This window comes from Azolla caroliniana, unplaced genomic scaffold (genome assembly GCF_043228905.1).
Source record: "Azolla caroliniana isolate FFs.n. ecotype wild unplaced genomic scaffold, voAzoCaro1.0.p SCAF_1, whole genome shotgun sequence".
NCBI lineage: Eukaryota > Viridiplantae > Streptophyta > Polypodiopsida > Salviniales > Salviniaceae > Azolla > Azolla caroliniana.
In genome coordinates, this window is record NW_028230436.1 from 37,004,522 (window position 1) to 37,030,926 (window position 26,405).

The 26,405-nt window shown below is 40.1% G+C and overlaps 2 protein-coding genes and 1 long non-coding RNA gene across 3 annotated transcripts; all 3 read left to right on the plus strand.

Moving 5' to 3' along the window:
* The first annotated feature begins 1,124 nt into the window (after positions 1-1,124).
* LOC147870331 (cytochrome b-c1 complex subunit 7-2, mitochondrial-like) lies at positions 1,125-6,859 on the plus strand. Its single transcript, XM_087339054.1, has 4 exons — positions 1,125-1,356; positions 5,920-6,077; positions 6,428-6,475; positions 6,577-6,859. The coding sequence occupies exons 1-4, from the start codon at positions 1,263-1,265 to the stop codon at positions 6,643-6,645; spliced, it is 369 nt and encodes a 122-aa protein (XP_087195180.1). The 5' UTR covers positions 1,125-1,262; the 3' UTR covers positions 6,646-6,859.
* A 1,454-nt stretch (positions 6,860-8,313) lies between these two features.
* On the plus strand, positions 8,314-15,442 carry LOC147870332 (protein FLUORESCENT IN BLUE LIGHT, chloroplastic-like). Its single transcript, XM_087338951.1, has 4 exons — positions 8,314-8,581; positions 9,271-9,460; positions 14,074-14,388; positions 14,858-15,442. Exons 1-4 carry the CDS (start codon positions 8,456-8,458, stop codon positions 15,064-15,066), a joined length of 840 nt encoding a protein of 279 aa, XP_087195077.1. The 5' UTR covers positions 8,314-8,455; the 3' UTR covers positions 15,067-15,442.
* Positions 12,065-13,013, plus strand: LOC147870333 (uncharacterized). The gene is made up of 2 exons (XR_015532286.1): positions 12,065-12,585; positions 12,871-13,013. It is a non-coding gene; the product is annotated as an uncharacterized LOC147870333 (long non-coding RNA).
* Positions 15,443-26,405: the final 10,963 nt, after the last annotated feature.

Sequence of the window (26,405 nt, forward strand, 5' to 3'; positions counted from 1 at the left end):
ATATGTATATGGAAGACATGGGTATTGGGCCATTTATTACTCTTATTTGCTTTCTAGCACAACCTTCGTTCTTTCTTGAGTTCATTTATATTGTCAATACTAGTCATTGTTAATATTTTTGTCAATGTTACCTTTTAAGGGCAACTCTACTATTTTCATTGTTTCAATTGGGGGAAATGTGACAATGTGCGAGTTTTGAACCATTATATAGGAGCAAATTGATAGATACTTATTACTGACATACCTAAAGTGAAAAAATATGTTTAATGCAAAATACAACATCAAACTCATGGATGTACACTAGAGTTCCAATCTTGAAGTGGTAAAGAGGAGCTTTGCCACAAGACTGCCATGGTTTATATACAATGTTGTGGTGTTGTACCTTAATATTTTCTTGAAGGCAATGCTTTCAATTCTGGTATAACACATAGTGTCTCTTTGGCACAATGTTTTTCAATGGAATCATGTCAACCTCGTTGTTAAAGTTGTAACATGATCCGATACTAGAACTCCATGTGCAACATCTAAGTCATCGATAATGTGTAGAACAAATGACATTCAATATCGAACATAACTGGTTTATAAATACTAGTTCTAGAAGCGCAATAACATAATTGCAACATACGAGGATTTAAAGACTCTACCTCGAGATAACAATGATCACCCCTTTATAGTGTCGGTGAGGGAGTTGGTTGTCTTGCCACAACACATGAGCATAACCCAAACTATGGTTCTAGCTGTAAGGGTTACCGTCCACCCTAGTTCGGGGGGGTCATGATGTGAACATGGGTCCAAGATATGTTCATTCTTGCCAGTAGTCGTTCTTTAGGTGTTGGGAGCGAGGCCATGCCAAGCAAACAACGTCCAACATGGTGAACCCCACGAGAAGCAACATGATGATGGCCCGTGATGCAAGGAGCTTTGAGTGTGTCCATTTGTCGGTTAGTCCATTCATCTGTCCATCAGTCAATCCGCCCGAGTGATCGATGATGAGTCGCGAGAACTCTTGCATGGAGCACCCCGTGATTTCGTGAGACCCGGAAGAGAGGAGGGTCTTGCATTTGTGAGGTTAAACATCATCATCATCATCGCCCATTAGAGAGACCAACCAACCCATCCTTCTTTCCTTCCTTCCTTCCTTCCTCCATCTGAAACCTGTCTTTCTTCCCTTCCTTCCTATCATCTCCATCTCCATCTCCATATTCTCCCTTCCTCCCCCCTCTCTCACCCTTTCTCTCTTCGATCTCTACAGCAGTTCTGCCATGGCGAAGTTTCTCAGCAAAGCCTTTGCTCCTGTCTGGACATGGGCCTCTCGCCGCTACACCGCAGCCCTTGACGCTAAGCTCAGGAACTACGGTAAGTATTCCCTTCCTCCTTCTCTCTCTCTCTCTCTCTCTCTCTCTCTCTCTCTCTCTCCTTCTGTATGTGTTGTTAGTTTTCCCTCCACGCTTCTTTTCGATCTTTGAAGAAGGAAACTTTCTGTTTTTTTATTGCGGGATAGAGATGATATTCCGTTTGAATCTTTGCTTTATGTATGCCTGTTCCTCTCTCTGATGTGAACATTTGGAAGATATTACTATAGCATTTGTTAGGGTTTCTGCAGCGCTGATGCCAGACTTTATGGAAGGTACTGAATAACCTTGTTTGGGGTTTTTCACTCACTGATGCGAGATTACAAGGTTTTAGGGTTTCATCTCACCGATGGAGAAATTTGTAGAAGTTACACATACTTCTTACGGTTTTGCACACACTGATTTGAGATTGATAGGTATTAGGGTTTCCGCTCGCAGATTTGGAAATCTGTGAAGTATTATTATGCATCCTTTCTAGGGTTTTCTCTTTCGCTGAAGTGAGACTGGAAGGGTCTTTATAGTCTTGGTAGGATTCTCACTGTGCATGCATATATGAATCCTGTGGAAGGGACAAAGTGTGATATTTATGCAAGAGGCCAGACTTCATTCATTTTCTGTTGCTTGTTTTGAAAGAATAGGCCCCGGGATCTTTGAGGAACGATTCGTCTCTCACAGCATTTTATATATTATCTATATATATATATATATATATAATGTGCATGCTTATATAAAAATGTAAAGGATTATTTATGTATGTTAGCATTCCATTTATTCATCTCAGAAACAGTCCTCAACTCTGAGTTTATAGAATGCTATATCGGTATTTTGAACTAAAGATAAAGATGTCATTGAGTATCCAAGTTTTGGGATTGAAGGGAGTAAAGAATTTTTTATTCTAAATAAGCACTCCCCTCATTGCTCTAGATGGGTGAAATATGCACAGAAGCTTTTTTGATAGTGATTATGCAATGTTTGCACTCTTGTTCAAGGTGGTTCTTTGGAGCGCCTTTCGAAGCAATTGGTCACCTGTATGAAATGTATGGTAATGATGTTAAGACAGAAAGGGATGATAAAGGCCACATGAAAAGTTCAACCTTTAGAAATTATAGTCTTGTAAGGGTGAACCTTTGGTCGAAGGAAGTGACAAATTTTTTTGGTGAACCACTTCAAGAACGCTAAATTTGATGAGCTATGCACATTTAATAGTGGTTCTTTTGTCTTTTGATGGCCTGCAGTAAAACACAAATTTTATCTAAAACATCAGGTGAAGGGCCTTGAAACAACCAACAAATTTGCAGCACCCTAAAACAGTTTGAAATTTGATTGCGTTATAACACTTGCATAAGAAGGAAATTTGTGAGAGCTCATTGTTGTAAATGTGGTGAAGCAAAACAAATGCCTTTTACATTCATGTTGCTTTAGGAAGTGCCAATGATGTCCTCAACATGGGTTCCGTCTGTCTCTCTCTGTCTCATGTTGGCTAAACTTGAAGCAGAGGTATACCTGTTGTTCCTTGGAAAAAATAAAAGAGCATGGAAAATGTCTAATGAGAGGCAACTCAGGACACAACTGGTCTCGGTGCTCTATGACATTTCCAAGAAGCCCCCCCTCTCTCACCCACATGGCTCAGGCCAGTATGAGTTCACCACTTTTACTCCACAAAACGTGAGAAATGCCTTTAATAGCTTACAATCTGGAAAAGCTCGAGATCATGATGGATTGGTAGGTAAGTATTTTATCTATGCCCATGCACCTTGCTCCCACTCTTTGCACGCATCTTTAATAGCTCTATTTCTGAAGGCTTCCGTAGTAGCTGGATCAAATATAGCATGTATCAATATTCAAGAGCAGAGATCCCATGATACCTGGCAATTATGGGACTATAATGTTTGGTTATTACTCGGGTAAACTGTATGGTTTGGTCCCAGAGTCAGAATTGAGTGCATGGGCAAAGAGAAATGGCTGTTGTTTAGCCAGACAAACAGGTATCAAAAAGGGGTTCACAAATTTGGATCACTTATCGACCTTGTGAATTATTATTGAGGAGGGAAGAGATCATAAAAGGAGAATCTATTGTTGCTTTGTGATTTCTGGAAAGACATCGAAACTATAGTACGTGTTTACCTCATGCAGCGACTGGAAACCCTTGGAGCACTAACAGATATGCAATGGGGAAGTCAGGCACTCTATGAATTAGTGTCAGAAAAAATGCACACTCTGACTGGATTATTGGATGCTGTGACTTGCAGGATTGGAGTAAAACAAGGGTGCCAACTATTACCCACTCTCTTCAGTCTTTATATTGATAAGATATATAACTATATAGATAGGATGGGTCATTCAAGAGCATGCTTTGCAAGGGCAAGCATACTGATACTATTATATGCCTATGACAGTGTATTGATCTTGAACTCGTCATAGGGACTGCAAAGGAATACTTGAAAATAATTTTGTATAGATAACGATTTTTCAATCAACCTTTTGATAAAGCCAAAGAGATCAGAGCCAAAGTTCTGCTTGGTAAAGGAAAAGGTGGCATACAAATCCTGGTTATATTGAGGAGTAACATTCATAGGCCTCGGTTCTTCCTAAAGGAAGCTGCCTATGCTCGACATTCTCATGGTATGCTGCCTTTGGTGTCCTTAAATGACATATGTGCACATCTCCAGTTCCAAGAACCATGAACTGAATTGTGTTTGTTTGCTACAATTGTAAAACTGACTCTTTCTATTGAATAGAAATTTGGGGACCAAGCCTTCATAGGGTACATAACTACGCAATTTAGGGGAGATCTTTAGTGTCAATGGTTGCCTTCATGATAAAGAGCAATACATCAATGCTCCATGATATTATTTGAGCAGAGATGAGAGCAGCCCCAATTGTGACCAAGGTGATTGGTGTCCAATGTATTTGGGAGATCTTTATGCAAAGGTACTCAAGATGGGCACTTACGTAATCAAAACAAGTTGCTAGTTATGTAGGTACTCATTGTTGGTATACTGAAATGCAAGAATGATTTCAATCAAGACCTCTTCACATCCAATATAAATAGATCTAGCCAGATACACATACGAATCTATAGAACAGATCTGCTGATCATATAATTGGGAACTGGAATCAGAAGAGAACCATGTTCTCTATTGTGTCGTCCTCAAACAGGGCTTTGATCCACTACACAAGTTAATAAAATACAAAGACTAACAGAGGTTAGGACTGTTCTTGTTAGAACGCAAGAGACATAGGAGAAGTTGTTGAACAACAATACAACCACAATAGCTCATCAACACAGAACAGTCAGTCACAGCTTTCTTTAGCTCCAACACTTGCTCTCATGCTACAAGTCAATCTAAGGGCTACACAAATGGACCCTCGACCAAGACACTTGGAAGTGGGTTATAATAGATGAAGCAATAGCTGTGTACCGTGCACAGAGGACACGCCCATCTGGACAACAGACTTGTCACCCTTGTCATTGACTAAGAAAGGTGCCAAAGTTGCATCCCCCGGTTTGGAGATCTCTCCATCTTGGAACAGCCTTTGTTGGAGATTCTTTGAAGGCAGAAGTTTTATTACCCTATTATTTGGTTTGTGGTTCTCATAAAGGAGAAACGTTTAAGATGTAATCTCTTGTTCTGTCTTCTAGGCCGTTTTTGTCTCTAGAAAGATGTTAATATAGTTTTTTTTTCACAATTAAGCTATTACCAATCTCTTAATACTATAAACATGAGAAAAACACAGAAAATTAAAGCTTTTAAGAATCTCAATTTTTGCTTTTACAATGAATTTTTCTAAAATTTTATTAAAAATTCCTCCTATTTGCTTTCAAAATGTCAAAATTTATCCCTGCTTCCACAACTTATGTGGATAATATCATACGCATATTGTGTTTTATTTCTTTATTGTGTAAAACACGCTTCCTATTTTTCCCAATGATGTGGAAAAAACTTCATTTTTGTCGAGAACTTTTAAACTCTTTGAAATTAAGGAGCCTTTTCTTACTCCAATAGGTCATCAGTCTTCGTCTTTGTTAGCAACCATCTATAGTGAACCAGCTTTTATAACAACAATCTTTGTTGTAATCTCTAATTAAATGCTTAAAAATCACACCTTCAAACCCTGCCATCCCACATATCCCAATTTGAAATGCAAAATTATATTAAAATAGACAGTCTTAAAACATTCATTCTGCATATTCTACCGAGTTGTATATGCTTCTTGTTCTCACCAGACCATTAATTTCCTTATTTATTTGGAAAACCTATATAATTAAACCCTGGCATTTGGTGTCACCCAAGTTGCAATGCAAACTGATATTGAAATAGACAGCCTTAAAACTTTCCTTCGGCGATGTTCAATTGACTGGAGAATTATTGCAATTTTTGTTGAGAAAAGTCATTCTTCCTATGTTTGCAGTATTTTGTTTTGCACCAGTAATGTATTGTACTACTGAAAGGAAGTGTGTAAACATGCTTATGCATTTCATCTGCTTTAAAAGTATTATCAATGAATACAAAAACAATTGAACTAATGAGATTGGTATTGTTCCATGGTTTCATTTTAATTTCAGGCCTGCGCTATGATGATTTGTATGATGATATGCATGATTTAGACGTGAAAGAAGCCTTGACACGTTTGCCGCAATCTGTGGTTGATGCACGCAACCAACGTCTCAAGCGTGCCATGGATCTTTCACTCAAACATTCACACCTTCCCGAAGATCTTAAGGTGCTACTAGACAATATCAAGAATTTTCTCTAGTTTTAAGAATTTTAAGATAACTAACCAGCAGACAATTTCTTTTTTATTTTCTGCTAAGTAAAATGTGATAGGTTTTTATGCTTATCTAATTTCTCCTTTACACCTGTTTTATGGGATGCGGTTTGAAGAGCATGTCCTTTTGCATTCACCTCATGTTTAGTTTTGTTTCACATTTTCATGTCTTTTGCCTTTCATCTCATGGTTTTCACATATTTGTTAATGACCTTTGTATTCATTTCATGCTTACTTGTGTCATAGTTTTATATACCTTTAGAATTGTCTGGTGATGAGTTTATTTTGTCTTCTTTCCTACGCAGAAATTGCAAACTCCTTTCCAGCCGTATCTTCAAGATATGTTGAAACTGGTAATAAGGCTATTGGTGGTGGTGATTGATTGAATTGGTAATGAAAGCCATGGTTTTATGTATTTAAATATCCTGTTTCCTCCACTTTCATGTTTTTGTAGGTGAAAGCAGAAAGAAAAGAAAGGGAGTCTCTAGGATCAGAAGTTCCTTACAATCGAACCCTTCCTTAAGCATGTTAGGGTTTCATACACTGCTTTCTTGATTTGTTTTGGCTTACCAAAATTTTTTTGCAATCTATGTGTGAACCAAAGCTTCAAATAAATCCTGAACCATTGGTAAAGGATTGCGCTGGATCATGTATGTGAAAGATTGGATATAAAGGAAGTCTCAATTGATGTTAATAATGCCAAATTTTAAACTCAGAATCTGAACCAAACTCTGGTTGCATCTTTTGTATTTTTTTCTTTTTGTGCATTTGATATCATGCCCATTGTTGTTTCATTTTGTGATTATCTGATAAGAAAGAGTCTTCTGCTTTAGCTATTTATATAGTTTTCTGTGATGGCTTTTGTGCAATTCTTTCTGCTGTGATAATCTTTCCAGTGATCTTCCATAATTTATGAAAGCACTCTGTTTTTTTAAGTTTTCAGCTTGCAGGGATTAATTTTATTCATAAAAAGGCTCAAGAAAATTTATCACGTGACTACAGTTATGTGGATGAGATAAACTTGCTTTCTTGTAGTAGTCCGATTGGCAAGTCTTCTTTGTTATAGTTTGTTTGTGACGATGTTCCCACCATGATTGTCATCTGCCTTATTGGCAAAAACCTCTTTTCTTGCCAACATGTATAGCTGAAGATGGTAAACATTTCATGTTGGGAGCATGCAATCTTTGTAAGCTCTGTAAGAATGAGATGCTGACATAAGACGTACACATATCATGTTGTGGTTTGTGTGATTTAAAACTGAATCAGTTTTATAATCCATTATTAAGTTATGACAAGTGCTCCACTAATTTCTAAAGGCGTTTAACCTTTTGCTGACATTTGCAAACTGTGCATTGCATTAATACAAGTTTCTATCCATAGCTCACTCTCTATGACCATGGAAATGACTACAAATGTGATGCATCAACTCAGTCAACTGGCAGAACAAGTTACGGGGTTGACTATTATTTTTGGATGAGTTAAGCAATATCCAACCATGGGAAAAAGACATGGGGTTGATGGGTCTTGATACACCAGGAGTACAAAAACCATTATTCTGAACTTATTGACCTATCAATGAAATTTAAAACATGACCATTATCCATCAATTGCAGGTGGTTATCCATGTGTTAACAATATTTGTTAGATGCACAATTGTGCGATACGTAGAAATTGGCATTCAACTTAAAAACAACATTCTTAGAAGATTGTGTTTTTTAAAGCCGTTCTACAAATAGAGATAAATCAAACTTTATAGTAACATGGAGATTTAAGAAAAGTCACCCTAACTATCAATGCACAACTTTAGTATATTTCATAGTGAAGATGGAATTTGGAAATTGTACAAAGTGTGACTAGATGGAGAAAATCCTAAGAAATTTGGTGGTGGTGTTGGACCAAAAACCCTAAACCTTAGTTTTAACACAAAATTTGGGTCATGTTTCTAGCTTCCCATGTTTGTCTCTATCTCTTCTAAAAATATAGACATCCATGAATCAATTGCTAGTTGCTAGAATCCCATAGGATCCCCAATTCTCTCATATCATGACATGCCTAGAATACAAATTCCCAAGTGTGGAGGCAGGATGAGGGTAGTTTTGATGGTGTGTATGTGCATGCACATTGCATACCATACTATACCATACCATACCATACCATACCATATGTATATGTATATAGAAACACACATCTCCTCTGTTATCATATGCGTGCCTACATGCTGGTGATATCTACTGAGGGTGAAGAAGTTCATTGGTTTGTGAGTAACATGATGAAGCTCTCTGCTTGAATTTTAGAGAACAAAGAAAGAAAGAAAGACCAAGGAAAACTCTGCCATGGCCCTGCGTTTAATAGGAAAACCTTCCCCTCTCCTCCCATCGTTACCTTCTCCCCTCCTCCACACGCATGTTCATCCTCTTCCTCTACCTCTTCCGCTTATCACTTCCTCTCTTCCTCAACAGGTATTGTTAGTTTTTTTTCTGTTAGGGATTTTGAAAAGGAAATCTGGTTTACAACAGACTCATGTTTTATTTTTGTCGTTAATTAAAGAAGAACAAGAATAAAAGATAGTCTTTTCTTTTAGAGTTTTTGACCAAGAAATCTAAATTTCAATGCGAATTCGCAGTTCATTTAAATTATTTTGGGTCCAATGACGTGAAAGTTAAATAGTGTTTTTTCCTGTATGCTATGTTAAAATGGGTTTCAAAGTCAAGTTCTTGTTTATTCTCTATAAATGTGGTATCTTCCTGATTCATTTCTTAAACTTATATCCTAATTGTTAAGAGCTGATGCAGGACCTAATTGATGCCACTCTGTTTAATTTTGTTCTCAATAATGAAGAAAATCTCAAGTTTTTAGGTTTTTGAAAAGTTGTGTAAATATTTCTAAGCTGCCCAAATTGGTAGAGCTGATAGAGGACCTAATCTGTCCTATGTTGCCTATGATTGTTAATTCTTTGAAGAATGGATTCTTATGTCTCAAACAATGGAATAGCTGATGTCTGTTGAACCTATGCCTCTTTATACTCTTTATAGGGAAAATATGACTGAATGTACGCCACTTTGTTAGTTTACAGGAACAAAATAACTAAATAGACACCACTTTTCATTGTTTATGAGAACAAAAAAATTGACATGATTTATCATTTTAGGAACAAACCAAATTAAAGGCAAGTTCATGCTTTGCACCACTTGCTGCATTTGTATGCATGGGAGCAAAACAAGCATTTGCCGTACAAGATGTGAGTGATGTGCCATCAATATTTTCTGCTCCTAATGGACAAATCATGTATGCGTTGGTTGCTATTCAAGCAATTGCACTTATTGGTGCAGCCGTTGGAGGTAATAATCTCATACTTTCTTCTTCGTCCCTCGTTTCTCATTTTGCTCGGACGAAGTGCTGATTGTGCACTGAATTCTGTAATGTTTGCTAATAGGGAAACCATTTCAACAATTAATTGTTGTCTTTGTCTTCTCTGATTCATTAATCAGGTTATCAAAGAACAACTTAACTTCAATGTTAATAATGTGATTAGCTGCCCTAATCCATATATTATTTTAGCTTTGGTTTGGTGGCTATTTTTTAGGCAAAAAACTGATCAGTAATTTCTGCAAAGATGAAGTTCCTTTTCAATATGCAGGGAGCTGCAGTGCACTCTATGCTGTAATATTGTGGTATATGGTACATACAATACAAAGCAGTTGGATAGGTGCCCATGAATCACTTATAATATAGATTAATCTAGAAAACTCTCATACACCTATGAAGTGCAATCTATATTGTAATATTGGATAGACAGTGGAAAGGCTATGAAGCACTAATAATATATATTAGTCTACATTACACTCGTAGAGCAATGTTCAATGATATCAATTTCCCGAGTCCTCAATATTGCATGGTATATTGCATGGGGAATCTGCATATCCTCTGTTGCAATATTCCGTAATTGGCTCCTTGGCTCCTTGGCTCCTTAATTGTCGTGAGAGACTCACAAAATCAGTGGATATCTAATATAAAAATCCAAAATAGTTGTGATCATAAAAATCATGACAAGGGAAACAGTCCAAATTCTATCGAGAAAGGCACCAATCATGTCATTGTGTTCCATAGGATACTGTGCACCCTACAGTGGCATATATATTATGAAATCCATGACCAGGGAAAACGGTCCAAATTCCTATCAAGGAAGGCAGCAATAAAGTCTTCGGCTTTCATAGTATGCCTTGCGCACTACTGTAGCATGTGTATTATGTAGTGCTCCTCAATCTCTGGATGTATATCTTGCTGATGTACACTGAGTATGTTTAGGAGGTGCATCCCTATACTGAGTATATCTTGCTGATGTTTTAAGTTGTGAATATGTTTAAATGGCGCATTCTAATCCATGAGACAATGGGTGTCTATCACCATCGCATACTACATATAATCATGGGTAATGCGGAGAAGTGGTCTTGACAGCATGCCATCTTCGATCTGAATTCTTGTGCTGACTGAGGTTTTCAGCCTGCCTGATTATTCTGCCATTGACCAAAGTGATAGCTGTTTTCAGTTTCACATTTCCTGCCTTTGCTTTTTCTGCTCCTGAAATGTGTCCCATGTGGCAATGTTCTATCCATCTCTGGGTGATGGGATATGATCCATCCATGCCTCCAGGAATGCTTGAGAGAAGTAGGACAAACTGAAACCATGAAGTTTGAAATGCGCTAACCCCTGGGACTTGAAGATCCAGCTTTGCATGTCCATATTGAAGATGTGCTAACAATGAAGCAAACTGATATGACTAAGCCTATGATTGGTAGCCATCTCATCCCAAATGCATTGGCTCAAAGTATTCTAGAGATTATGAATACAAACTGTCTGTTCATCGGTCTCAAGTCCTTGTAGGTATGTTTAGACATTCAACGGTGATATACAATCTACAGTTCCTATTCTGTACCTAATGTACAACCCTAGAGAAAAATGATGTAAAAGGTTCATGACTAGAGATCGAATCCATCTATTTCAGTGATAAGCACCAACTGCAGCTGCCTTAAAAGCTAGAAAGAAAGAAAGAAAGAAAGTTGCATTAATATCTTTGAAGAGGCCAAAATTGCCTATAAGACCAAACAAGAGATTATATCTTAAAATGTTGTCTTGTCTCTGAGAACAACAAACCAAAATAGATGTAATTAAGTAAAAAAGTAATAAGACATGACTAAAGAATCTCATCTGCTATATGTATATGTATGCTACTCAAGTCAGACATTGTAATTTTATCCTCAGAAAATCTCTAGCATATGTCGATCCAGAAAGGAATGGTCTCCAAAGCGAGGGAAGCTCCTCCAATGGTGGGAGATAATGTCCTTTATCTGTCAATGACAAGGACGGTGGGATTGTGGTCCACAAGGCCTATGTGCACTATGTGTTTCTATTGCCTAACTGATCTATTGTAACCCCTTTGCAATGTCTTGGTTGGGAGCCCGTTTGCAGTCCTTGATTGAGTTTTAGCATGAGTAGGAGTGATGACACAATTCTTCTAGAGGTATTCGTGCATATCTGCCTACCTTAATCTCGAACTGGTGCAAAGAAGTTCACATTACCGTTTCACACTGCAGAACATATAGGGTAGATGTATGCCCATAAAAGAGGGCCTGATGATGAATCCATTCTCTGATGTATGTAAAAAGTGTCTCATAGTGGGCCATCTTTACCCCAAGAGATGTTGGGGTGATCCGTGTAAAAGTTGTACACCCCTTCCAAAAGCCTACATATCCAGCTGAATGCAGCCATTTCTCTCTGCTCATATACTCAATTCATGGTTGTCCTGTAACTGTTCAACATTGTGGGGTCTCCACTCTTGAAGATTGACACAATGATATGCTCTGTTCACCTAGTAGGTAAAATTTTCACACATAGCTCTATTAAACATGTGTGCTGGCAACTGGAGCAAGATGTGACAAGCATAAATAAAGTGCTCACGTACTAATCCATCTTGATCATGGGTCTTCCCAATTTGTAACCAATCGATGGCGTTTCTTACATTTGGGTATGAGCCATGTGGGTGGAGGAATGGGGGCTGCCCGGTGATAACATATAGTACATTTGCATGTTCGTGACACACCTGGGGTAAGGTCAGTTGTGTGGTAGGTTGCCTCTCATTAAACTTTTTTAATGCTCTGTTAGTCTATTGTTCCAGAAACAAGTGATAGACATGTTTCAAATGTAGGTAAATATGATCTATATGCCCTTTTACTATCTTGAGTTGATTGGAATATAAGCCAATCCCACCAACCTACCACTGATTCAAAAACAAATAAAATAAAAGATAGGCCTTACAAATCTTTTTCGTAGGTTATTGAGGGGAAAGAAGGATGATTCTGTGAGAATTTAATTAGAAAGGTATCCCATGTAGAACTATAGAGAAAAATGATGGTGTATAGACCTCTCTTCACCCATCTAGAGAGAGGTCTTGTTTTTTATCATATCAGTCAGTCAGACAGATGCACTAGCATTAGGTACACTATGTATGACCTATGGCTCTTGTATATGATTTGTGACAGATCTTATATATGATTTTGACAATAATAAAGATTTTGTCTTTGATGAGACAATGAAATGTTCTATTAACATTTTGAAAGGCCTATGCAACCAAATAAGGTACATCTAGTGAGGTTTATAAAAGTACCTGATAACAAGAAAATTAAAGAAAGAACAACTTGATAAGCTACATCCTATGAGATATCCAACAAACAGAGCTATGAGAACAAATAAGTTGTACCCAATCCAAGATTATCTCAAGAAGTCCTGCATGGGTTTGTCTAGAATGACTTCAATATCCATTTGATAAGATATGTAGTTAAGTGTGCTCATTGGATGATGTAATCGCTTTAATAAAGCACATGATAACAATAAAAACAAAGAAAGGACATGATAATACACTACATCCAGTCATATCTTCCAAACTAACTGACCAGCAACGCAAAATTATCTTAAAAAAATCCATATGGGTATTCTCTCTAGAATGACCTCCATATCCTCAGCAATCTTGCACTATGGTGCTCCAAATCCGCTGATATAATTGCCTCTTCTAATGCAAAGAATCAGGCATTTGAGGGCTCAGGAGAGATCCAACTGGATGTTGGGACTAACCTATATCTATTCCCAATTGAGTGTGATAAGGTGTAGATCTGCCGATGTGGCATCTCAATCCATGAGATATATGGATATATCATATCCAGGGCTTAGTGAAATACATCCATCACGAGTAATGTGAAGAAGATGGTCATGACAGATGCCTATCTTTGTAATAACTCCTGCCTAGGTTCAATCCATGTCCGTCTAGTCTCTAGCTGAATGAATCTTGCCTGATGGCTTTGCTAATCCCTGAGCTATTGTGAGATGTATCCAAAGAGGTTATGCTGAAACCATAATGCCATTTGGGAAAATAAGACCATTGATGGTACACCATCTAAGCCCCTGCAATCTTGTAGGTATGGATGCTTTATCGTGGATCATGGTTCTCTGCTTCATTCCCACTCATTAGGGATGCCTCTAGATCTGCAATAACAGTTTGAACTAGACTGCACTCCAGACAAATTTTTAATGGGTAAAAACATTATCAAATAGTTTTTGGAACCAAGTGTCTCTATCATATATATATATATATATATATATATATATATAGAGAGAGAGAGAGAGAGAGAGAGAGAGAGAGAGAGAGAGAGAGAGATAAAGAGCATCATCTGATACATGAGAAAGAGAAGAAAGAAATACATGTTAATGTCTTGTAAGAGGGCAAACTGAAATAGATATTGCATCTTAAAACGTTGCCTCATCTTTGAGAACAAAAAACCAAAATGAGTACCAAAATTTGTAAAACAGCCAAAGGTACCAGAGAGAGAAATTATGATGACTGCAAAAGACCAAAGTGGCATATTAACAGCCAAACACAGTTCATTTTGATTTTTCTTTACAGGTACTCTAGCTCGGCAAAGAAAAGAAGAGCTAGAAAAGTTAAATACTCAGCTTCGCAAGATCAATGACTACTTAAAGAGTAAGGCAATGATTGAAACATATGCCCCTGGTCTAGTCTATGCGCCTGTTGGTCGACCACTAGATGACAAAGAATTGAGTAATGAGAAGGAAACACTGAGGAACCTTCTGAAATCTGGGAAAAAGTTTCTTAGAGAGAAAAGGCCAGATTTTGCATATGAAGAATTCAAGAGGGCTCTTCCAATCGCGCAACGAATTGGTGATACAAATGAGGAGAAAAAAGCGGCTAGAGGACTAGGTAAAAATCAATGCTTCTTTGTGCTTCTTGACATATGCATCTTCATGCTTCTTTGTGTGTTTGGTGGTGAACCAATTTGCTTTACAGTGTCTAAAATAGTAGTATATATAAAAGCACAACCATTGAGAAAATATGGGAAAACATACCAAAGCAAATGGATTATTCAGGTGTGTGTCAAGCAAGAAAAGGTTACTGCGTATTAGAAATCCTAAAGCGAAAGTGTCACATCGTGCTTGAGAAAAGTATAGCATTACACAGAAGCAATAAAAGGCTTTTGCGTCTTTGGAATCTTTAGTTCTAGGTCATCTCATGTACCTCTTACATAATTAAAAGATGGAAGAATTTTGTATTTTATTCAAAAGCATAAGATTTGTTCTATCTTGGACGAGGAAAATAGTAACGTTGAATTTAAAAACTGTATAATTTATAGCTGAGTCCACAATCGTTTAGACAAAACACAATTCTACAGGTGCATCGCTTCAACGACAAGGCAAATTTCGAGAGGCGATTGACTATCATAACATGGTTCTATCAATCTCTAAACGAACAGGGACTACTCATGGAAACGCAGAGGCATTTGGATCCATTGCTGATTGTTACTGTGAGCTTGGTGACCTTGAGGCTGCCCAAAAGTTCTATAATCAATATATAGATACACTGGTAGTTGATGAAGATTGAAGAAAATTAGTTAATCAAATTGATATTACATTGGGGCGGTTGATGAAGATTGAAAAAATCAGTAATCAAATCAATCATACCATGTATAGGACACTTACCTAAGACATTGCCCTAATCTTTGAATGGCAAAGGTTTATTTATTTGTTTTTCTCACAATGTGTGGCAACTGAAGGTGGGAAAGGGTGTTGAAGTTCCGAGCTATTTGCTAATGAGGAAAAGAACCAAACCACTAGGACAACCCTTCCCCTCATTCGGATGTAAACTGCTAAAAGAGTTGTAAGCCCTTTATATTTTGTAGGTCTTGATATGACAATGAGTTTCTTATCAGCCCTTACTTTATATCTTTTTTTAATAAAAGGAGCTGTATGTTGTATTATTGTTTATCATAAATAAATAAACAAAAACATATCAGTGTCTGCCCAGTTGGCCATTAATATCCCATACAGAACATAAATAAATAAAAAAAAGTCAGCATTGGCTCTGTGTTCAAAATCCTGGTTTGAATACCAGAAAGTAGATCTTTAAAATACAAATGACAAAAACTCCATGCATTGCCTATCATTCTTCCATCAGCTATCACTCAGTATAGTTTGAGAAATTGTGTTACCAGCCCATTCTTAAAAACATCAAATTTCTTTGCCAATTTCCTTCTAGTTCAGGGGTTCAATTTTGTAATTACATGTCAGAAGTAAATAGACTTCCTGATGGCAAGAATATATGATGCCTTGCATGTTGGAATTTTATTACTCACATCAACACAACATGGAATTTTTGAGAAAATCTTTGGACACAACCAACCCCATGTTCTCACCCCATGACATTCAAGGACAAACAAGCAATCTCTCATCTACACATTTACCTATTATGTCACAGTTGGAAAGGGGCATGTAGAGCCCTAGGATAAATAATGTAATGCTTGTCCAAAAGGCTTAGGATAAATAATGTTTTACGATCTAATGTCAAAAGCAACCATTCCCTCCCACCTTTGATCCCTCAAAGATACTTATCTCATATGACTCCTCACATTAGTTGTCACATCTCCGCACTTACATTTTCTCCTTACTAGAGCATAAGAGCAAACTCTTGAAACTTTACAACGCCGTTTCCATAGGAGATTTTTGAAGCACGACTACATGTAAACTCTTTATGGTTCAAATGTGAGCTTTGTGTTTTATTTGTTGCCTATTCAGATTTCTATGAATGTAACACATAGACAAATTATGACCCATTATATGCAACCACTTGATGCCTATGAATTAGGAAGCTATGTTTGAAGAGTCTTGTTTCATTGTGGTGATAATGATATTTCAAAGTTTCTAGAAGAACATTATGATTCTCAACGACCTTTTATTTATTAGTGTAGGGAATTGTAGGATCTCGAGAAAGTTACAATATCTCCACATCTAAAAGTCAAAGATATAGATTGCGATATTTCTCCTTGGAATTCAACTATTCTTGCTCACAATCAATATATTTGCAAATACTCATTAGATGATAACTTTATGCAAAATTATAGTGAGTGCCTGTTATATTGAGACCATGAGATTGTTGTTAATGTCAACAAATTTCTTGCTAGAATAACTCTTACATTTGATTTTATTTTGACATTGTCACCCTGTGCAAGGTGTCTTGAAATGATCACACAAGACAACTTCGTTTATTTTATAGAATTCAGGCAGAGACATATCATTAAACGTTGAATTTGATACAAAAAACAAGTATGTACATGTGCATTTGAATTCGGCTCTTGAGTTCTCGAGAAAGGAATTCTATTAAATATAACATTATTAAGGATTTCCATCAAAGATGGTTCACCCACGACAAAGTTGGCATACAAAAATTTGGAAAGAGTATTTGACGTATAATGAGAACATCGACCTATAAAATGTTTATGCACACTTCCATTCTTAGTTAATTTTACAACTCTTGGACACAAGAGCTAGACTATACTTGATGTTGGCCTTGTTACTATCTTCTTTTCTATCTTCCTTTACATGGACAAGTAAGAAAATTCTGATGTATGGGAGTCAAAATCATAGCATAGTAAACTTATACTTTGTCGAAACTTCTTTGTCTTGCACAATTGTTTGCCTAAGGGTGCCCCTAATGAGAAATCAACTCTCATCAATTTTTATAACAAATTTACAATAGCTTTGAATAGATGAGTTTGGTCAAAAACGTATGGAAGTGGCCACTCACCCCATCAATTAGATAACACTTATGATCACCCCCCAAAAAAAGTGTTGATAAATTATGTGTAAAAAAGGAAAATTCTTGATCAAACTAGTTGTAGACCTTCCAATTAGTCTTGAAGATCTTCGAGACTCTATATTATAATATCATCAAAACAGTCACATTGAGGACAATAGTTTTCGGAACTCATCAAGATTCAAGACCATGCCACCACTTTTTAACATGGTTGTTTTGTTTTTGGCTTATCCTAAGGTTGGCCTCCATTGGTCAATTGTAAGGGCACCCACATCGAGATATCTCCTTAGGAAAGAGATAACACTTTGACTTTGCAATCTCAACCTTACCTACATTGTGTATACACAATAAATATGGTGTAGTTGTTCTTCTTTCACATTTCAATCTTCATGTTGTATGGTCCAATGTAGATTCCTATCACCAATTTCATATCCATAACATGTTTCCTAGTTATCTTTTGAACTTCTCATTTGTTCTGAAGCACTCTTTTATCGTTTTTATTTCATTTCTCTTTTCATTATTTTTATGGGGCCTTTGATGCTCTTTTTTTGTTTCTTTTGAAGGTCAACCAAATTCGGCAATATCCAATAATTGTTTTGTCACAAATACAATGGTCAAGTATTCAAGACAAATATTCTTGGATACGTAATCACAATGTTGATGCTTTTTTATATAGCTTTACCTAATCTTAGGGGGAAATCATCAATGAACAACATTGTTAACCTTTTTCTTCAGCATTGAATTTTATTTAGGTTTATGTGCACAAGTTTTCTCTTAATAACACAATTCTACAAGGAACCTTTGTACATATTATTGACGAACTAGGGTGTGGGTGTTTATGCATCAAAACCTATGAATTTCACAGCAACCAATGGGTGGTTGGTTTCCTAAAATAGAATTTGTCTTGACTTTCATAAATAATTCTCGGTGATTATCTAGCCTTACTTGATTGAAGATCAAGGGGCATGTACTCACATCTCGAGAAAGACCAAGTAGTAGGATGGTATGAAATGTGCATACTCATTGTTGAATTCAATATCAATCTCCTTAGCATCTATAATGGATGTCTTTAAAAAACAAGTTGTCTTGATCAATACACCTTTTAATTTGTTGGTAATAAATTGCATAATTAGCCACCCTTCTAGAAAAGAGGAGAAACAACTACAAAAACACAAATGTCAATAAGAAGAAATGGGTTCCTTTCAACACTTATGAGAGGAAAATGCATAATTTCCCATCACTTACAAGTGGATGGAGAACGTAATAAATTTATGTGGGTGAAAATGAAGAAATCATTTATTAATAATCAATCAAAAACTCGTGGATCCAAATTTTGAATTCTTATGCATGTATCGTATGCACATTTGCCTTTCGTTATCTTGACAATTCATTCTTGGCTTTGAATATTGATCTATGTGCGCATTGTCCACGGCTATATGCATGTAAGATGTCTTTCTAGATTTGGACACTAAAATGTGACATTGACTCTCCTCCTAAGTTCTAACCATCCAATATTTATTAGTCTATCCCCCCATGTCCTAGCTTTATTGTTGGTTTTCACACATGGACAATAGACATCGACCTATAAGGCCTTTGTATGCAATTGTGGTTGTCACTTTGGGACTATCATACTCTCCACGTGACTAGTTTCAGTACATGCTTTTAGAAAACCATAGAAATATCATTGTGTATATCCAAGTCTATGAAATAGGTATAGGAGTGTGCCCGTTCATAAGAAAGTGGTATAAAAAAAGAGAATTTGAGACGAATAACAAATTTTAGGTTGTACAAGTCTTATGTTGTTAGACTATGTCTTAGCTTGTCACCATAGTTTATTGTGTAGACATTATGTTGTGTTCCATTTAGTTTATTACTCCTTGTTATTATGAAAAAGAAATGTCAACAACTTAGCATACAATATATTCTAGACATCATGTTTCCCATCTATTCAATCCTAACAAAATTCCGTTGATAGATTCACAACTTGCCCTGCCAAAATTCTTAAACTTCAAAATGGGCGTGGATATAATGGTGGAGCTTGTGTATTGTGGTTGTTAAGGTTGCAAATCAAACACTCAACCCTTGGGCAATGGATTCAATGTTAAATTTATTATAAATATTCCTCATAATTTTTGTTTCGAATCACACAAATTAATTTTGTTTGTTGCTAAACCTACAACGTTACGATTACTTTTGAAAAGAATAACATAAATATGGCTTTACAAGTCACTTTCCACAACAAGAAATAAAAAGAATAACATCATCTAACAGGCAATACCCATAAATGATGCCTTGTGTGGTGCAAAGCATAGGCTTTCGAGAAGAATATTCCAAGTTCCCCCCACAATGATGGAGGAATACAATTTATGGATATGGTATTGGTAATTGATCTTTGTGTTCTCAATTGCAAACATAAAAGATGTGCCTACAATGATGAGTTATTATGCCAATGTATGTTTGAGCATCATTTATTTTGTATGTTGATGTAAGTTTGCTAAGTTGGCTTGGACAAAATATGGGAACTCCCAAAGTCATCGAAAAGGATTATGACATTGCCAAAAGATCTTGTTTTGCAACCATTATGTTGTGGGTTCTCTTGTAATGTATGACATCTATAGGAATATATATATTATTGATTTATTCACCTATTTTAGTTTGCAAACACAATTTCTCTAAAACATGTTGCTTCCCAACCATTGAGTGATGGCAATGCTTTTATTTTTTAGTAGCGTGGAAATGAAATAACTTGTTTGAACTAAAAGATATTGTGGTTCGTGGTGAGAAACTGATCATGCCCACTAATCATTTGCTTCAGCGCTTGTAAACGAGATTGTTTCCTTGAATACATAAATATTTTCTTCTTCTTGCACATATGGGGACAATGTGTTACAAGCATTGCTTGTATTCTTTGTGCTTGAAATCGAAAACTCTTTTACATGTGTTGTTCTTTATGGCATCTTACATTCATCTCCATATTATATTTAACTATACTTTCTAGCTATTTGTCCTTTTGATTTAATCGGGGCCATTAGAACATCCAAATTTGTGTCCATGACAAGAAAACCACATTATTTTTAGAGTTAACGTTATAATACTATTTCATCTACATACAATACTCAATTATTATTTTTTGGAAAAAAAAACTCAATTATTTAAAACAATTAAATATTTTGGATGTGAGTTTTGATGCTCGTGTTCTCATCAAATGTATTTCGGAATTTTATTTCTATGTTATAGTGTACTATGATAGCAATAGTTGGTGATGTTATAGAGTATCCTCGTGTTGGCACAACTAATAAAGTTCTATACTATACCTTGAAGACTTTATTGTGCCTAAAAGTATCAATAGTAAAAACATACACAATGAACACGGTGTCACTGTTTTCTGCAAGTTCGTGTCGGATCAGGGTGGGACCGCCAAGGTCTTGAACCAAGGAGCCGTTGAAGAGAGTAAATTGGGCGAATGTATATGGATTATCTGGCCGGTTGCCGGATTCCGGATGGGCGAGCGCACGACACACAGGCACGTAACCGATCTGGGCCTGTCGTAGGATCCAAGGGCTTCACCTTCAGCTTCTTGAACGTCGCCCACGTCCCTCGATGTCCAGACCAAGGGCTCTCGTGGAACTCTGACAATAGCATCGACTGCTCTTCTCTCTTCGTCACCACCCGGAGTGGTGTGCCTTTCCGTTTCTTCAAGTATCGCTAGATCACCCCGTCTCGTAAAAGGAACTTGTAAGCCTTCCTCCAGATTTGATCGACCTCTTCCTTTGTCCACGTTGCATCCGTCGTCATCGTGCTAAAAAATCTTTCGATTTGAAGTCACTCCCCATCATAGTCGTCCTCATTGAACCTGTGCAGGGCCAGAGTGCTTCGCTTGTTCACCGATAGTCAAGTCGACTCAAAGTCACGCCGACTTCTTCATCTTCCGACACCATGCCATCTTCGTTGTTGTACCGTGTTCTCGATAGCATATCGGCCATGGAGTTGTCCTTTCCGAAGATGTGCCATGTCTCCGGATTGAGGGACTTAATGTACGCGATCCACCTGAGCATTGCCAGGTCCGAAGTTGTGTATCTAGATACCATCTCGACCATTTGGAGGCAATCCGTCTCGATTACTACCTCCATCCCGATCAAGTTACTAATCTTTGACGGCCTTAACCGGCAAAACGATACCCCATACTTCGCGCTTAACTTGGGTGTATCCTCTTTGTCGCTCACAATAGGACCTTTGCGCCGAATCGGATGGCGAATTGCGTTCCGCCTTCATCCTCCTGGTTAATCACCCATCTGATTCCGGTCGGACTTGCGTCAATTGTAACGTACATCGACGTTCCCTTTCCGTAGACCGCCTTCCGGAGAGCCGGTGTTGCCATCAACATCCTTTTTTGTCTTCTTTCCACCTCTGCGTGCTCTTACCTCCACTCGAACTTCCACCCTTTCTTCAGCAAGCCGTAGAGCGGCTCGGCAATGTGTGTGTAATGGGGGATCAAGTTGTGGTTGAAGGCACACGCTCCCACGAATCGTCGGACCTCCGCGGTCGACCTGCATATTTCCTTCATCGCTAAAATGGCCTCTACCTTCGTCGGAGACGGTTTCGGCCGTATGGCCTGCACAGGTGACCGACCACCAAGACCTCTGATTGTCCGCAGAAGGTGAGACGTGCTCCTTCCAGCCTCTGCAATATTTTCTCATAGTCGGAGATTTGGTCGGCCACGAACTTCCGACATGTTAGAAATTGACGGTTTCAAAACCTTCGCCTCTCGGCCACAACCGAGGAAACACGAGTCAATGCAGCAGTAAATCGAAAACACAGAGAGAGACTCGAATGCACAGGGTTTAGCGTGGAAAACCCTAGACGGGAAAAACCACGGGAGTGCAAGACTCCAACTATCACTATACGCAGGGAATGTACAGTGGCGAGCTGCAAGGCGACGACCTTGAGCTCGCTGTCCTCGCCACAGGCGGCGGTATTACACAGAGGCGTCGACCTCTTCCTTTCTCTCTCTCTCGGCTGCTCTCACTTCGCTCCCTCTAAGTGGAAAACAGAAAAATGAGCAACAACCACAAAACTGTTTGCCCTAAGTCATATTTATACACATATGACTTTCGGGCTATTTACAAATATAGCCTAGAGGGCCCTTGGCAAACATATTCACAAATATGTCCCCGCATCCGGATCTCTCTCCGGGTACATTCGTCATCCGGCTCCGTAGCCGGGGTCTTCATCATTCGGATCCGAAACCGGGTCTTCATCATCCGGCTCTGATACCGAGTACTCCTCATTCGGGTCTTCATTCCCGATTCCCGGACATCTGACCATCCCATCCGGAGGGACCGTAATCCCAACAAACTCCCCCTTCACTTCGGCATGGGATGTCTTTCCAGTCCGACCCTCTTCCGACACGCTTCCAGCTTGTCGGGTGTGAGCACTTTGGTCAACATATCTGACCCGTTCTCGTCCGTGTGGATCTTCGTCAGCACGAACTCCTGGTCTTCTATCCTTTCCCGGATCCAGTGATATCTTCGCTGGATGTGCTTCATCCGGGAGTGATAGGCCGCATTCTTCGCAAGGTGGATGGCACTCTGACTGTCGCAGTAGAGTCGGTACTCCTCCTGCCGGATATCGAGCTCTCTAATGAAGTCCTTCATCCATATTATTTCCTTGCCGGCTTCAACAGCCGCCATGTACTCCGCCTCCGTGGTTGACAACGCAACCGTCTTCTGTAGCCTCGACTGCCACGAAACAGCTCCCCCTGCATACATCATCACATACCCTGATGTGGACCGGCTGGTATCTGCATCAGCCGACATATCCGAATCGGTAAAGCCGTCGAGTTCGGGCTTACCGGAGCCGAATCGGAAGCACACGTTTGCCGTGCCCTTCAGGTATCGGAGTATCCACTTGGCCGCGTTCCAGTGCTCTTTGCCGGGATTGCTCATGTACCGACTCACCACTCCGACTGCATATCCTATGTCCGGTCTTGTACACACCATTGCGTACATCAAGCTTCCGACGGCTGAGGCATATGGTACTTTCATCATGTCCTCCTTCTCAGCCTTTGTCTTGGGGCTTTGCTTGCTGGACAACTTGCAGTTTGCCGGGAGGGTTGACCCGACCGGTCTTGCTTCCGACATGTTGAACCGGTGAAGCACCTTTGTCACGTACTTCTCCTGTGACAGCCACAACTGCTTCTTCTTCCGGTCCCGGATGATGTGCATCCCTAGTATTTGCCTCGCCGGACCCAGGTCCTTCATTGAGAAGGTTCGGTGAAGCGCTTTCTTCAGCATCCGTATCTTGACCTGGTCCCGTCCGACGATCAACATGTCGTCCACGTACAGGAGGAGTATTAGAAAGTCTCCTCCTTCGAACTTCTTCACAAACACACAGTGATCGGACTGCGTTTTGTGGTACCCTTCGTCGGTCATGAAAGAGTCGAACTTCCGGTACCATTGCCGGGGAGCCTGCTTCAGTCCGTAAAGGCTCTTCTTCAACTGGCATACCAGGTGCTCCTTCCCTTTCTTCTCGAATCCTTCCGGTTGCTGCATGTAGATCTCTTCTTCGAGGTCACCGTGAAGGAATGCCGTTTTCACGTCCATCTGTTCTACCTCGAGGTCCATGCTTGCCGCTATGCTCAGCACCGTCCGGATGGAGGTCATCTTCACTACCGGGGCAAATATCTCGTCGAAGTCGACGCCCTTCTTCTGCTGGAACCCCTTCACCATGATCCTGGCTTTGTATCTCGGGGGGTTTCCGGCATCTCCCGGTTTCAGCTTGAACACCCACTTGTTTCGAAGTGCCCGCTTTCCTTTCGGCAACTCCACAAGTTCATATGTGTGGTTCTCATGCAGGGAATCCATCTCCTCCTGCATGGCACTTAACCACCTGCGGCTATGGGTGTCAAGCTTTGCTTCTTCAAAACTCTCCAGCTCCCCCTCGTCGGTTAGCAGCACGTGCTCTAGTTCCGGAAATCTCCGGGGGGCCCTTCTCTCTCTTAGAGGATATCTCCGTTCCGGAGCTTCGGTAACCGGCTCCTCCGTTTCCTCTTCATCCGAATCCATTTCGGGATCGGGGCCGGTTCCGGTATCAGTTTCATCTTCCTCGGCCGGTTCTGTTTCTTCACCGTCTTCGGCCGGATCCTCGAGTGCTAACCGGTCCCTTGCCGGTCGGGACTGATCCTCGTAGAGTTGATCCTCACCGGTCGACTTGGAGCTCTTCATCTTCTTCTCCGACTCCCAGTCGGCGAGTGTCTTGTCCTCCATGAAGATGATATCACGACTCCGGAATATCTTTTTGTCGACCAGGTCCCATACTCGGTAGCCGAACTCGTCATCGCCGTAACCAAGGAATATGCATGGCCGGTTCTTTGGATCTAGCTTTCCTCTCCGGTCCTTTGCCACATGCACATATGCGAGACACCCGAACACCTTCAGATGCCGGTAGGATACTTCCCTACCGGTCCACACTCTCTGCGGCGTGTCTCCGTCCAAAGGTACTGAGGGTGATCTGTTTATCACGTATGTCGCCGTCGACATTGCCTCAGCCCAAAACCCCTTGGGTAATTTCGCATGCGCCAGCATACTCCGGACCCTCTCCATTATGGTCCGGTTCATCCTCTCGGCCAGCCCGTTCAGTTTCGGCGTCTTCGGCACAGTAAACTCGAGCCGGATTCCCTTCGAGCGACAGTACTCCTCGAACTGCCCCCGGTATTCCCCTCCGTTATCCGCTCGTATCGCTTTCAGCTTCTTGCCGGATTCCCTTTCCACTCTCACGTGGAGTTCTTTGAAGACGCACAACACTTGGTCCTTTGTCTTCAACGGTGCCGTCCACAGCTTCCGGCTGTGGTCATCAATGAATGTCACGAAGTACTGGGCTCCGCCATGTGACTTCGTTTCTACTTGACACACGTCAGTGTGCACCAACTCCAATGGTGCGCTACGTCTCGTCGGTGGCCTTGAGTGGAAGGAGGTTCGGCTCTGCTTACCGGCCAGGCAATCGGTGCACTTCTCCAGGTGCACATGCTTCACTGGAATAAGGTTGTCTTCTGCAAGCCTCTTCATCCCCTTCTCACTCATGTGGCACAGTCTCTTGTGCCACAGCTCACCGGCAGTGTCGGCTGCCACGTTCAACTCCTCCGGACACAACCAGGCATTCATAAGGTACAGTGTGTTGACTTTCCGGGCCCGAGCCACTATCAGGCTCCCCTTGCTGAACTTCATTACGCAGTTCCGGATGCTACCTGTGTAGCCTTCATCGTCTAGCCTCCCGGCCGAAATCAGGTTCAATCGAACCTCCGGAACGTGTCGGACATCCTTCAGCAACATTTTGCATCCGGTCGAGGTTGTCAACCACACGTCTCCTATGTCGGCAATCCGGCACGTACCTTCATTTCCCATCCGAACACAGCCATGCTCACCAGCTGTGTAGGATGAGAAGTATCTTCTTTCCGGGGTCAGGTGGAACGACGCTCCGGAATCGACCACCCAGGTAGTCTCATCGCCGGCAATGTTTAGTTCACCTTCTTCGGTGATGAGCATGATCTCCTCTTCACTTGCCGCGAGTGCCGTCGTTCCTTTCCGGTCCTGCCCTCGCCGATCCGAACCATTCCGGTCCGTGGCTCCCTGGTAAGCACCGTTCCGTTCCGAAGACTTCTTCGAATCGGTGTCGTCGGCTCCGTTGTCTTTTCGGTAATGTCGACAATTCTTTCGGAAGTGCCCCGGCTTCCCACAGTGGAAGCATGTGGGCCTTCCTCTTGACTGCGACCGGGTCCCCGACTTCTCCCGTCTTTGCGGACTCCGGTTCCGTTGTCTTCCCCGATCCGATTCGGTAAGCAGCATCTTCGGATCGGAGGCCGGTTCTTTATCTCTCCGACGTGCTTCTTCGTTCAAAATGCTTGTCTTTACCGTTTGTAGGGACAAGTTATCTTCGGTGCAGGAGGTGCTGAGAGTCACCACCAAGTTCTCCCAGCTTTCCGGCAATGTACACATCAGCATGATGGCTTGCATTGCATCCTCCAACGGGAACTTGATCGCCGCAAGCTGGTTCACGAATCCCATGAACGTGCTTACGTGTTCCACCATACTCTCGCCGTCCCGGTACTTGAGGTTCACTATCTTCCTCATCAGGGA

What these genes read in the sequence shown, in the direction of transcription:
- LOC147870332 (XM_087338951.1), top strand. Translation starts at nt 8,456, where the DNA reads ATGGCCCTGCGTTTAATAGGAAAACCTTCCCCTCTCCTCCCATCGTTA. An exon ending in TATTGGTGCAGCCGTTGGAG is followed by an intron (nt 9,461 to 14,073) that starts GTAATAATCTCA and finishes TTTTCTTTACAG; the next exon opens with GTACTCTAGCTCGGCAAAGA. An exon ending in AAAAGCGGCTAGAGGACTAG is followed by an intron (nt 14,389 to 14,857) that starts GTAAAAATCAAT and finishes ACAATTCTACAG; the next exon opens with GTGCATCGCTTCAACGACAA.
- LOC147870331 (XM_087339054.1), top strand. Translation starts at nt 1,263, where the DNA reads ATGGCGAAGTTTCTCAGCAAAGCCTTTGCTCCTGTCTGGACATGGGCC. An exon ending in CGCTAAGCTCAGGAACTACG is followed by an intron (nt 1,357 to 5,919) that starts GTAAGTATTCCC and finishes TTTTAATTTCAG; the next exon opens with GCCTGCGCTATGATGATTTG. An exon ending in ACCTTCCCGAAGATCTTAAG is followed by an intron (nt 6,078 to 6,427) that starts GTGCTACTAGAC and finishes TTTCCTACGCAG; the next exon opens with AAATTGCAAACTCCTTTCCA.